We start from the raw sequence: 13,417 nt of genomic DNA on the forward strand, positions 1-13,417 counted from the left end.
GGAAATTACAGTTTTCACCCCTCAAGTTTGCACATGTTTCATATTTGGTCACCCGTGTTCACAAAAAACACATTTGGTCCCTCATGTTCCAATAATTTAACATTTTTTGTCATTTCTGTCAATTTACCGTTAGTCTGTCAGTTAAGGCAGTGACCTGCACACGCTTGAATCATTTAGTTTTAACAGGAAACTGACGGAAATGACTAAAAATGTTGATTTTTTCGCAACATCAGGGATCAAATGTGATTGTTGTGAACATGGGGGGCCAAATTTAAAATGATTCAAACTTAAGGAACAAAACCTGTATTTTTTCCAAGTTCGAATCTCTTTATCAACGGTCGTTAGGTCGAGTTTTTCACACACTTAACTAGTCTAGTGTGGTTTACGTCCCTCGTATAATTTACAAGTTATTATACGAGAATATGGTGAATTAATCAATATTTTTGAGTCATAAATTAATAACCACTTTATTGAATTAGGTTAAAATCACAAAACCATTCAATAAGTTGACAAAAAAAAAAGTTTAGAGGGTAATTTGGTCATTTCATCCCCTAAACTAAATATCCAGTTCGGTCGCGCAGCAGCTTCCCCATGCCACTCAAATCCCAGCCTCTCTCTCATCATCATCTCTCTCTCTCTCTCCTCTTTCTCTCTCACACAGTATACCACCATTAATTCACACACACATACAAATTACAGATATCGACAATGGCGTTGCAGCTGTACAGTGCAGCTCCAAGGATCTCGGTGCTGCAAAATCCCGTGTCTCAGGGGATTATCATCGCCGCCGCGAGGCAGCGCACCATTGTCTGCGTCGCAGCTGATTACGCCGGGCTGAATCTGAGGACGAAAGACAGACGGCTGAGCGCGGGATTCCGGATCACGGCCAGTCAGGACGCCGCCGCCGCCGCGGCGGTGGCGGAAATTGGCCAAGTGACGGAGGTGGACAAGGACACATTTTGGCCGATTGTGGCAGCCGCCGGCACTAAGACCGTCGTCCTCGACATGTACACCCAGTGGTGAGTTTATTCTCTCTCTGTCAATTTTTTTTTTTTTTTTAAGTAATTCAATTGGGGATTTGGTAAATAATTAACATTAATTTTAAATTTCAATGTCAAATTGTTAATAGCTACGTAATTAATTGAAAAAAGAAAAAAAAAACAAATAAAGAATAAATCTATTCGATTTGAAACTTGCAGGTGTGGTCCTTGCAAGATAATTGCTCCAAGATATAAAGAACTCTCTCAGAAATACGACGACGTTTTGTTCTTAAAGCTGGACTGCAATCAAGATAACAAGGTAAAAACGTATAAAATTCTTTGAATATTAGGCTTTTTTTACCTCATAATTTACTTGAGAATTTGCAAATTTAGCTTTTGTTTTATCTTAAATAAATTGTTTTATCGAATTTTCGAAACTTAAAAATGCATAATTGTGCCTTGCTATTTTTATTTAACTCCAGTTTAAAGAACACTTTGAGAGATATTTAAAAAAAATTAAGTTGAAATGTAAAATTTGTCACAACTTATTAAATCGAGTGCATAGATCCCGACTTTTAGAAATAAGCAATTATTCAAAAGTTTTACTCACAATCACCAACTTCTACTCGTTCAGAAGTTTTACTATTTTAAGGGTTGTGATCTGATTTAGTGTTACGATTTGTTGATGACAGCCGCTGGCGAAGGAACTCGGGATTAAAGTTGTTCCAACATTCAAGATATTGAAGGATAATAAGATTGTTAAAGAAGTTACCGGAGCCAAATTTGATGATTTAGTTTCTGCTATTGAGCTTGTAAGATCTACCTAAGAACCTTTTTTTTTTAATGGCAATCTGTAATTTTTTCTGTAAAATCATGAAGATTTAAGTATATATTATAATGCAGCACTAATGATCGGACAAAAGAAAATTCTGTCGTGTTTAACTCTACATTATTCGAAAACCTCGGGAGATTATAAATATGCAGATATAATCAATGGAAGAAACTGGATAAAAGGATCGAAAAAAAGATTCTGTTCATGAACAAATGGAATTTTAAGTAACTAATCTGCGATATTTAGCTGATGCTTATTTGTTTGTCTTGGGATGAATACATAGATTTGTGCAGAATTCGGCACAAAAAAATAGCAGGATTAAACTACAAAAAATACCTCTCGCATTTTGCGCGCTTCATCTAATTATACTATGGTTACAAAAAGAGCGCGATGAAAAGGTAAATAATAACCACAATTTATAAACCAAGGATTGCTAAAAAAGACGAAAGATGCAGCCTCCGTTTCCATACGATTTATCTCAATCTTACTGTTAAGGTGTTGGCATGGAATTCCTTGCCCTCGTCGCACAAAGCCATTGCCTTGGAGTCTCGAGATCGTCTTCTGTGACAGTCGGTATATGCCAGCTGCCTTGTTCCGACTCCTGCAATTGCAATAATCGGAGCTTTTAGTAATGAAGCTTCACATATAAATGTTTAATTGATCAAGAAAAAAAAGTTTGATTTCATAGGCAAAAAAAAAAAAACCGACCTGGATTACAATTGAATAGGGCGGTGGCATGTGCAATCTGATACCATCACTAGAAGGTTTTAATCGGACCTGCCATTCATGGATAGAATCGCAATATTGATCAACCAATTAGATTCAATTTTGAGACCACTAACAGCTAATTTTCGGTAATTTCCCAAAATCCGAGCCATCTTTTATAGTATGCATCGTTCTTAAATATTTACGCGTAATATAGGAATCTATGAACGTAATAAACAGGGAATACGAAAAAAAAAAGGGAAGCGTAGTTACCTGATGTTTTTCTTTCCATCGAGGGAAAAAGCTATTGCCCAAAAGATTGAACAAATGGTCTCTCATCTCGTCGTTGGTAACCAGCAAACACTTTGAACTCACAGCAGCATATAACCAGTACCTAAGTACGAAAACGAAATATTAGAACTGCTAGTTTACGAGATGAAATAATACTTTCTATAGACTGTGGCATAAAAATACGATTCGTCTTGTTATTTGATTCCGTCTACTTTCTAAGTAACTGCTTTGTTGATAAATAATTACCAATCGTCGTTAGAACCGACAGGCGTAGCATAGAGTGCACCGGCTTTTTTCCAACTTTCCAACAACTTCTTGTTGTTAGGGTACTGAGCAGGACCGCCGTTAACTCGATTTTGATGTAGCACAACAAGAGGCAATTTCTTCGACGGGCTAAGTTCACGCAATCGATTCACAACTCCCTTGATCTGTAAAGAAGAGAACAAAGACGTGGTACTTGTTATCTTCAAGATTACGTTAAAACACATCTAGTAAACCGAGTCGTTGTTTCTGTTTCGATTCTACCTGGGAAAAACTGAATGTGTGTTGATTAGCAAGGCCGACATTTGCACCGTCGACTACGGCGTCAAACGGACCGTGCCGTTGGAGCCACTCCTGAACCAGTAAACTCGATGCATTAGATTCACGATAGTCATTAATGAACTAAAGAAAAAGGGTAAATTACAACCACCCCTGAGGTATGGTCGATTTACGAAAAAACCCCTCATGTTTGGATAATTACATCTACCCCTCAACTTTGATTTTTCCTTACACCTCCACTCTTATGGTGTCAAATTCAACATAACCATCTAGATTTCGTGGAATGTGCTCTAGTTTGTACTCGTTTTGTGTAAAAATATAGTTTCTGATGCACCACAATCTGATATAGACAAGCCGAAAAAACACATATTATGATTATATTGCTTCAAAATGTGGATTTCGAATGGGATAAAATGGGTACAAAAGTGATAAGAATCCATATAATCTCGAAGATTCCACTACATTTCCAACCGCAATGGTGGAGGTGTAAGAAGATTTTGTAATTACCCAAAGGGGTTTTTCATAATTTGACCATACCTCAGGGGTGGTTGTAATTTACCCAAAAAAAAATCGAACCTACTGGTTGCTTCGCAGTACCTGAAATTGGAAAAATCCAGTTGTTGCTTCTTTCTTGCTAGCCAATTCAGACAATGACTTTGCGAAATTCTCCGTCTCTTTCGGATCGATATCAATACACACGAGCTTCTCTCCGCACGACTGGCACACCCCAGCCTCGTCCATCGTGGTCCCCACAACCCTCCAATCTCCTTCGCCCAACCACCCTTGCCCGTGCCACCCACCGCCGCCCTTCAAAACTCCTTTCTTGATCTTCCCCGTATCCCAATTCTCCAACCCGACTTCCGCCGCCCTTTCCGACAAAAACCAGTCCTCCACTACGGCGGCAGTCTCCTCCGACACCTGTCTCGTCGTAGCCCTCAACCTATGCATCATTTCATACACCTTCTCCTCCCTCTTCACGTCGGAACTAACTTTAAGAAGTGCCGAAAGCTCGGATTCCTCTGCAGAGACCTGATTATCCACCATGTGGGAATCCACCTCGTACGCCTCATCTGCCATACCCTTCTTGCAAAAACCGAACAATGCCGGCCCGTATGACCTCAGCTTCGGTCCGATGCCTTGATCCTTCATTTTCTTGATTAAATTGAAAGCCAATTCCGGATCCTCTTTTGCTGCAGCCAATCTCGAAACGTTAGTAAACGTCGCCTCATTCAGCTCCACTCTATCAATTATCATTTCTTTGAAAATCTCGAACCCTTTCTCCAACGTTTCGGGATTCAATCCTTCCTCCCCGTCATCGTCGCTCCTCAGAGAACATAAATAAAGCAATACATTGTAATGGTACACGTTGAGCTGGATATTATTCAACTTCGCCTCGTGGTAGAGGCGAAGTGCCTCGTCTAAGTCGCCGTTCTTCGAACACTGATCGAGATTCACACGCAGCATTATCTCCGGTGAATCGCGGAGCGCCTGTTTCTTGATTCTTCGCGTGACCGAATACCTTTCGTTTTGGAGGAGGGATTGGCCACCGGAGGAGGTCGAAAAACGGGATGTTCTCGCAACGGAAGGTGATTTCCTTACTTGGTTTTTGGCATTACAACTAATGTAGTCGACGCATTTGGTGCTGGGGAACAGCGAATTAGGGCTGGCGGAGAGGATGGGTGGGGTTTTAGGTGAGAGAAACGCCATATAGTAAGCCTTTGTAAGCTGATTTTGCAGATTGCACATCAGTCAATTTCAAAACTAAGATTTGATTTTTTTGCCTTCAATTCAAGCAAAATGAAAACATACCCCTTCTAAATTGAAAAACTGAAACAAGAGCGTAAGAAATCTATACATGAAATTTGAAGCCGAAACTGAAACTAGTGCCCACCACCTGTTCGACAGATGGGCTGACTGAGTTCCGGCAGAGTAAAACCGGTCACCTCGCCGCCGGTGTTCACTTCCCCTCTCACAGCATTGTGCAGAAAATGGTGGAGGATGGTTGAAGGCGATTTGGAGAAGGAAGAAAGCTGTTGTCTGTTTGAAGATAATATCCAATTTGATTCCTCTTTTTCTCGATTTTTTTGTCTCCAAAGAAAAAATAAAATAAATAAATACTATTTATTTAGGGAAATTACACCTACACCCCTAAGGTCTGTTCAAATAACTTTAAGGTCCTTGTGACATCGGTAATTACAATCACCCATGAAACTTTGTTATAAACTCTAACATGATAATGATGCATTAGATACGTTATTTCGATACAATTGTAATGGACTATTAGTTTCAGTAACTGATCTAGACAACATAGACCTAGGAGGTGACACGGTTCCCCCAATATTTCTTAAATCACGTCTTAGTTCTTTGTTGTCTCCACAACTTTCTGAAACTAATAGTTCGTTAGAACGGCGGCTTAGAAGAATTGACCGCCGATCTCCGCGTTGATTTTTTTTATTTTTTTCTAAATTATCTTAATTAACAATACTGTCTTGGCATGCAATATTGCTGTCTCGGAATAAATTGCAATATACTGTATTAATTAATTTTATCGTCTTGGCCTGCAATTTTATTGTATTCAACCGTAATATTATGGTCTCAGACCGTAATATTACTGCTTTAGCATTCAATACTACTGTCTTAAACAATAATTTTGTTGTTAACACTGTAATTTAGAGATAAAAAAAGTTTCAAAAGAAAAAAGTCAACGCTAGAGATCGGTCGGAAAAAGAAAATTCAGAAAAAAAAAAAGGTTTTTAAGAGCAAAAAAAATCAATGCCGAACTCTAGCCGGAAAAGAAAAATTATTTTGTAAAAAAATAAAAAAATTATGAAAAAGGTAGTTAATATTGATATATTATTTTCAAATTCAGGATCAATGTGCAATATTGATGAAGTTAGTGCATAATTGATGGAATTGATGAAGATTATATTACGAAGGGCTACATGAGAATATGTTAATTTGATTTTTTATTTTGACCTATGTGCATTTAAGTCCTTTATAATTGGCATATTTGCCAATTTGTCCAAAAAAAATCAAAAAAAAAAGAAAAAGGATCTACAAAGAAACTTCCTTATTAAATGGACATCTAAATTAGGGCAGTCAGTAGAACCATTGACATACAGAAAGAATGTACACGTGGCGCACCGCCAAAGCTCGTCAATGTCAGACGTCCACCACCACCACCAGAGAAGTCCACAGAGAGAGAGAGAGAGAGAGAGAGAGAGAGAAAGAGAGGAGAGAGAGAGAAGAAAAGCGTTACCTTGAATTTTATCTTTGCTTAGATTTGAGGTTGAGTTGGAAGAATTTCACAAACACGTATATATATAGTTTTACTGAATTAAAGGCAACCCATTTATTTATTTATTCGCCCCTTTTTTCACGTTCATCTCTCTCTCTCCTTCTCCATCACGTCTTCAAACCTTGCTTCTCCTCTCGTCAATTCATCCCATCCCATTCGCCATCCCTACACCCAGCCTTTTTTTGTTTTTTTTTTCTGACATTTTTTTTTTGAATTTTATATATATACGATTTCTCAGAATCAAAATTTGACGTATTCATATTTTTTCAATTCATCCCCCCAAATAAAAATTTAATTAATTAACAGACGAATTCAATTTCGCGGTGGCGGTGGGGGTGGCGGCGATGGATTCCCGGTGGAGGCGTTCGTTTTCGATTGCCGTTTTGCTTTTATTGGCTGACCTGATTTGTTTAGTGAGCGGCAATGTTGTTTTCGAAGTTCACCACAAGTATGGCGGCCGTGGCAAGGGGGACGCTATTTTGAGAGAGATGAGAGCCCACGATTCCCGCCGCCATGGCAGGATGCTTGGAGCCATTGATTTCCAGTTGGGCGGCGATGGCTCTCCGACTAACACCGCGTATGTTATATTCAAATTCTTTTTTTAATTCTTTTTTTAATGTTTGTTGCATGTGGCCTCTGATTTGAATTTTGGGGATGATGTTCTTGTGGATTAATTGTGAATTTCCATTTGGTTTTTGCATCGAATTAGCAGAATTTTCGTTGTTTCGCTTAATTCATCTGAATTTATAGCCAATTTGTTAATGTGTTGAAGAACACAGTGCATTTGCGATTAACTGTTTGCATCGAAGATTTGGGGGATGACGTTCTTGTGGATTAATTATGAATTTCCACTTTGTTTTTGCATCGAATTAGCAGAATTTCTGTTGTTTCGCTCGATTCGTCTGAATTTATAGGCAATTTGTTAATATGTGTTTGAAGAACACAGTGCATTTGCGATTAACTGTTTGCATCAAATTTTTGGGGATGATGTTCTTGTGGATTAATTATAAATTATGAATTGTGCATCGAATTAGCAGAATTTTCGCTGTTTCGCTTAATTCATCTGAATTTATGGCCAATCTGTTAATATTTGTTTGAAGAACACAGTGCATTTGCGATTAACTGTTTGATAAATTGTTGCAGGCTCTATTACACCAAAATTACAATCGGATCTCCACCAGTCGACTATCACGTCCAGGTCGATACAGGTAGCGATATTTTATGGGTGAACTGCAAAGATTGCGAGAGGTGTCCCACAAAAAGTGATCTCCATGTACGTTGTTACGTTTCTATTAGCCCTTTTAATCGATTGTGTTTCGTATGGGAAATGGAATAATTGTTGTTTGGTTTGTTTTTCGATCGACCAGATAACCTTAAACCAGTACGATTTGAAGGCCTCCTCCACCGGAAAGACAGTCACTTGCGATCAAGATTTTTGTGATGCTGTATTCGCTAGTCCAAATCCAGATTGCAAAGTGGGAATGGGCTGCGAGTATGCTATTACGTACGGAGACGGGAGCAAAACCGAGGGTTACTTCGTCAAAGATAACTTAATATTTGATCAAATTACTGGGAACCTTCAGACCACACCCATGAATGGATCCGTAGCATTTGGGTAGGTGTCTCTGTATTCGCGTGTGGAAGAGACTTCCGAGTATATGTATCCTGAAATATGTATATATAGTTTGCTTATTTCTTATGGAGCTAAATTGATATAGTATTCGTAAACGAATACTTGTAATTTGATTCTTGTCAAGTCCAACAGGAGCAAGACTTGAAATGGCGATCCATAAAAAAATACCAATACTAAGATCGGCTAGTGGAATATATGTCTGCTTTTGAAATATATTTGTTTTAGTCTGTCGTATTATGTAACTCTATCTTCAGTTCGTAGTATCACGTACTTATGTGCCTTTTTTATGTATCTGACATATTTCCTTTTTTTATGTGAGATAGGTGCTCAGCTAAACAATCGGGAGAGTTAGGCTCATCTTCTCAGGCTGTTGACGGCATAATTGGTTTCGGACAATCAAATACATCCGTTCTTTCTCAGCTTTCTTTGTCCAAAAAGATTAAAAAGGTCTTTTCACATTGCTTGGATGGCGGGAAGGGAGGTGGCATATTTGCTATTGGAGAAGTTGTGGAGCCAAAAGTAAATAGAACACCATTGGTCCCAAATCAGTACGTCGCATCATCACTTTTTTTTTCTTCTTTCTTTTTTTCTGGCATAACATTTTAGTTATTAGGGTAAATTACGGCTACCCCTGAGGTAAGGTCAAATTACAAAAAAATGGGTAGTTACAACCACCCATCAACTATGAATCTTCTTACACGTCCACCATTGCGGTGTCAAATTTAGTGGAATATTTTAAATTATGTGGAACATTCTCCTGTTTGTACTCGTTTTACCCCATTCGAGCTCCACATTTTTAAACAAGATGATCATAACATGTGTTTTTTGGCTTGTAAATATCAGATTGTGGTGCATCAAAAACTGATTTTTTTCACAAAACGAGTACAAACTAGAGCACATTCCGATAATGTTGAATTTGATGCCATAAGAATGGACGTGTAAGAAAATTCATATTTGAAGGGCGTGGTTGTAATTACCTAAAACGGATGGGTTTTTTGTAATTTGACCTTAACTACCGTAGTTTACCCTAGTTATAAGGTATGTATATTTTGCTGTTTCATCATTGGTCAATTCTATATAATCTTTAAATTTGTGTCAAAGTTTATTAGCTGTAAAAGTAGTTATGTCGGCCATGCGGAATGATTCGATTGACCGTCTAACAGTCACTTGAACTCTTGACCGTTCACATTTCACATTATGCTTTCTGAATAAACGTCTACAAGTATATTTTTCTTTGATTTTACACGACAGTCTCTGATAGAAGTTCTCTTGTTTTCCGTAGGGTACATTATAATGTTGAACTGAAGGCAGTTGATGTGGGTGGTAAACTTCTCGACCTTCCAACAACTTTTTTCGGCTTGGGGCCCAGTCGAAGGGCTATAATCGATAGTGGTACGACCTTGGCCTATCTTCCCTCCGACATCTATCAACATATTGTGGATCAGGTATATCCTAATAATGCAATCTTATTTTATTGGTTGTTCGGTTATGCGTACATTTGCACATGTTTTTCCATCTCTGACTATCTGTGTATATATATATTATATATATATCCGTTTATTAGATGGCGGCGCAACAACCAGATCTGAAAATTCATATGGTTGAGGGCCAGTTCAAATGCTTTTGGTTCAGTGGGAAGTGAGTGTTTCGACTAACTAAAAATATCTTTCTATACGTGTGTGTATACTTACTTGCCTACGAACGAACTTCATCGATCGAACTGATTGTTGATTTCACTCATATCTGCAGCGTTGATGATGGGTTTCCAATTATAAATTTTCATTTCGAGGACTCGCTCACCTTGCCGGTTCATCCCCATAACTATTTGTTTGAAGTTCGCGTAAGTAAAAACTGGATTATTTATTTGGAGTTGCCCTTTTCTTTTTTTACATATACTTCCGATTTGCAGGACGATGAATATTGCATCGGCTGGCAGGCCAGTGGAATGCAAACAAAGGATGGAGGGGAATTGACTCTATTAGGAGGTACACTTCAAGTTTTCTGTGTTCGGGGATACATTATGTGGATCTATAAAACGTATTTGGATTTTTAAATATACGAAAACGTCCTTTTCCTATTCCTTCAAGTGCTTATGTTGTATAGTATTCATCAAATAACTTTGAACTACGAAACTATGGAATTCACCAACTAATCGATCACTTGAAGGATGCTAACACGTTTTTATTTTTGTTCTTGCAGATATAGCATTGTCAGACAAGCTTGTCCTTTACGACATGGAAAATCAGACAATTGGATGGACTCAATATAACTGTGAGTACAATACTTTGTTTCTTTACTCGCCATTTGGTTTCACAAATGTATTCTTAGGGTAAAATAGGCCACCCCAAGGTAAGGTTAAATTACCAAAAAACCCCTCTTCTTTGGGTAATTACAACCAACTTCCTCAACTAAGAATATTCTTACACGTCCACCCTTATGGTGTCAAATTCAACATAATCTTCTAGATTCCGTGAATTGTTCTCTGGTTTGTACTCGTTTTGTGCAAAAAAAAAGTTTCTAATGCACCATAATTTGGTATTTACAAGCCAAGAAATACATCTTATGATCACCCAGTTTCAAAATGTGGAGCTCGAATGGGGTAAACGGGTACAAACTAGAGAATATTCCCACATAATCCAGAAGATTCCACTAAATTTGACACTGCAAGGGTGAAAGTGTTAGAAGATTCATAGTTGAAGGGAGTGGTTCTAATTATCCAAACATGAGGGGGGTTTTCATAATTTGACCTTACCTCAAGGGGTGACCGTAATTTACCCAATAATATACCCAGTTCCTATGCATTATGATTGACATAAGTTAGGGATTGTCGAAGTCTTCTAGTTTTTTTACGCTTGAGCCTAATCACCTGATCAAAGAGAAGCTAAAACAGAAACCGAGAAATCTTATTTTCATTAGTGAATTTACGAAGAAACAATCCTGCATGAAAATTGTTGTTGAAGCGAAATCACTAAAATATTCCGATATTGATATCAGGTTCATCGAGCATTAAAGTAAAAGATGAAGTGAGTGGAAATGCTTATGCAGTAGGCTACCACGACATATCATCTGCCCCCATTCTATCGAGCCCTAACATTATTTCCTTCTTTGTGTTCTTTGCTGCTCTCCTCAATCTGATAGAATGAGCTCCGTCACGAGGATCAACAATTTCCGCCTTTTTTCCTTTTCTTTTATTTTCTTTTTGTATCATATTTAACAGCTTGATGAAGAGGGTTTGATACATGAATCCTTGAGTTATATAGTGAATTAAAAAAAAAAAAAAAACATTTTTTGTCGAAATTTTAGATTTTCTTTTTTTTTGGGTCCTACAGATGTTATACACATTGTAAAAAAAGTTATATGACAAAAGTGTTCTCTTTGTTCCATTTTATCATATTTTGCTGGAGGTTGCGGTTGAATTGCTGCTCTGTTGCAGTTTTATACGATACAAAATCGACACTTTTGTGTGAAGACTTAATTCGATTGTTTTATTATACACTTGTCTAGATAACTATTCGTTTATCACATTTATATGTATGTGTGCACTAGGGGTGTAGACAAGTCGAGCATGATTGTTTTGGCGAGCTTGAGCTCGAGATCGAGCATGTGCCCATTGTGTATTTTTATTTTTATTTTAATAAATATTATTAAATTTTTATTATTGTAAATTATAATAAAAATTTGTGAAATAAAAAAAATGAATTGTAATTTATTTTTGAATTATTTATATGAATTTACTGTTAAAATGTTATATTAATTATATTTATAATTAAAAAAAAAAAAAAAAAAAAAGGCCTAGCGAGTTGACTCGTGGATTTAAGAACAACTAAATAAGCTTGGCTTGGCTCGCCATAAAACTTGAGCTCGAAAAATTCGAGTTCGTGCTTTTGTCGAGTAGGCTCATCGAGCTCATGAGCCGGTTCAGTTCATTTACGTGTATCTTAAATTGCTAAAGAATTACAAAATTTAACAAAAAAAGAAAAAGAAAAAAAAAAAAAAGGAAAACGTTAACATGAAACAATGATTTTATTTATGTATTATTATTTATTATTATTATTGATTTGAATCTTCCAATTAAGAAGTCTCAAAAGATTGGTTCTACTTTGAGAGGCTGCTTCTTAATCTACTTCTATGAAAAAGAGAGAGAATAATTTCAATAAAAAGTACTTCACCCGTGCGTTGCACGGTGTATTCATCGTAAAAATAAATATTTGATTTTAAAAAAAGTCATCAAAATAGTAAGATCAATGATATGCAATACAAAGTAGTAGAAAAATAAAATAAAATAAAAAATATACTCCGTATTGTGTAAGTAATGAATACCAGTACCAATATCAATATAAATACCAATATCATTACCATTACCATTACCAGTACCATCACCAATACCAATACCAATACCAATACCATTAGCATTACCATAACCACGACATTTCCATTGCAGTTACCGTCACCAATACCAATATTATTACCATTGCCATTATCATTATCACTACCAATACCTATAGCAATATCAATCATTATCATTACTATTAGCATTACTAATGCTAATACTAATACTAATATGATAATAGTACTATTACTATTAGTGTTAGTAATCCTAATGTTATTGCTAATCATAGTCCTTGTATTAACTCTAATCTTAATTCTAATACTAATCTCAATCATAGTTTTAATCAAAATTGTAATCTTAATGGTAATGTTAATCTTAATCTTAATACTAATTATAATCATAATCTTAATCATAATAATAATACGAATCATAATTCTAATCCTTATAGAAATGCAAATATACTAATTCTAACGGTCATCTTAATACCAATCCTTATATTCTAATGCTAATGGTAATGCAAATCATAATTCTAATTATAATTCTAATCATAATGCTAATTATAATACTAATATTCATACTAATATTAATTCTAATGTGCTAATGCTAATGCTAATACTAATGCTAATGCTAATCCTAATATACTAATGCTATTACTAATACAATTACTAATAATAATTCGCTAATGCTAATATTAATATACAAATGATAATCTTATATATATAAGAAAGAAACGCTGTACAACCTAACAAACCCTAATGTGTGAAGAATTCTACTTTATTGCTACTTTTGTAATTATTTATTTTTAATA

General features: G+C 36.4%; 3 protein-coding genes across 5 annotated transcripts; 2 read left to right on the forward strand and 1 right to left on the reverse strand.

Moving 5' to 3' along the window:
- The first annotated feature begins 542 nt into the window (after positions 1-542).
- Positions 543-1,907, forward strand: LOC105955613 (thioredoxin F1, chloroplastic). The gene is made up of 3 exons (XM_012979373.2): positions 543-1,019; positions 1,200-1,299; positions 1,673-1,907. Exons 1-3 carry the CDS (start codon positions 709-711, stop codon positions 1,805-1,807), a joined length of 546 nt encoding a protein of 181 aa, XP_012834827.2. The 5' UTR covers positions 543-708; the 3' UTR covers positions 1,808-1,907.
- A 123-nt stretch (positions 1,908-2,030) lies between these two features.
- Positions 2,031-5,577, reverse strand: LOC105955612 (proteinaceous RNase P 1, chloroplastic/mitochondrial). 3 transcript variants are annotated; one of them, XM_012979372.2, is made up of 7 exons: positions 5,204-5,440; positions 3,946-5,073; positions 3,334-3,423; positions 3,055-3,236; positions 2,791-2,911; positions 2,521-2,589; positions 2,031-2,413 (listed from the first exon to the last, which is right to left on the reverse strand). In XM_012979372.2, exons 2-7 carry the CDS (start codon positions 5,053-5,055, stop codon positions 2,303-2,305), a joined length of 1,683 nt encoding a protein of 560 aa, XP_012834826.2. In that variant the 5' UTR covers positions 5,056-5,073; positions 5,204-5,440; the 3' UTR covers positions 2,031-2,302. The 3 variants fall into 3 exon arrangements, with proteins under 3 accessions (XP_012834826.2, XP_012834825.2, XP_012834824.2); XM_012979371.2 differs by having other exon boundaries at positions 5,243-5,428; XM_012979370.2 differs by having other exon boundaries at positions 3,946-5,577.
- Positions 5,578-6,387: 810 nt separating this feature from the next.
- On the forward strand, positions 6,388-11,667 carry LOC105955611 (aspartic proteinase 36). The gene is made up of 11 exons (XM_012979369.2): positions 6,388-6,663; positions 6,953-7,223; positions 7,790-7,919; positions 8,014-8,261; positions 8,603-8,827; positions 9,562-9,724; positions 9,844-9,917; positions 10,029-10,119; positions 10,189-10,264; positions 10,479-10,550; positions 11,274-11,667. Exons 2-11 carry the CDS (start codon positions 6,991-6,993, stop codon positions 11,420-11,422), a joined length of 1,461 nt encoding a protein of 486 aa, XP_012834823.1. The 5' UTR covers positions 6,388-6,663; positions 6,953-6,990; the 3' UTR covers positions 11,423-11,667.
- Positions 11,668-13,417: the final 1,750 nt, after the last annotated feature.

The sequence above is a fragment of the Erythranthe guttata genome, chromosome 6 (assembly GCF_056151865.1).
Source record: "Erythranthe guttata isolate IM_541 chromosome 6, IM_541, whole genome shotgun sequence".
Taxonomy (NCBI): Eukaryota; Viridiplantae; Streptophyta; class Magnoliopsida; order Lamiales; family Phrymaceae; genus Erythranthe; species Erythranthe guttata.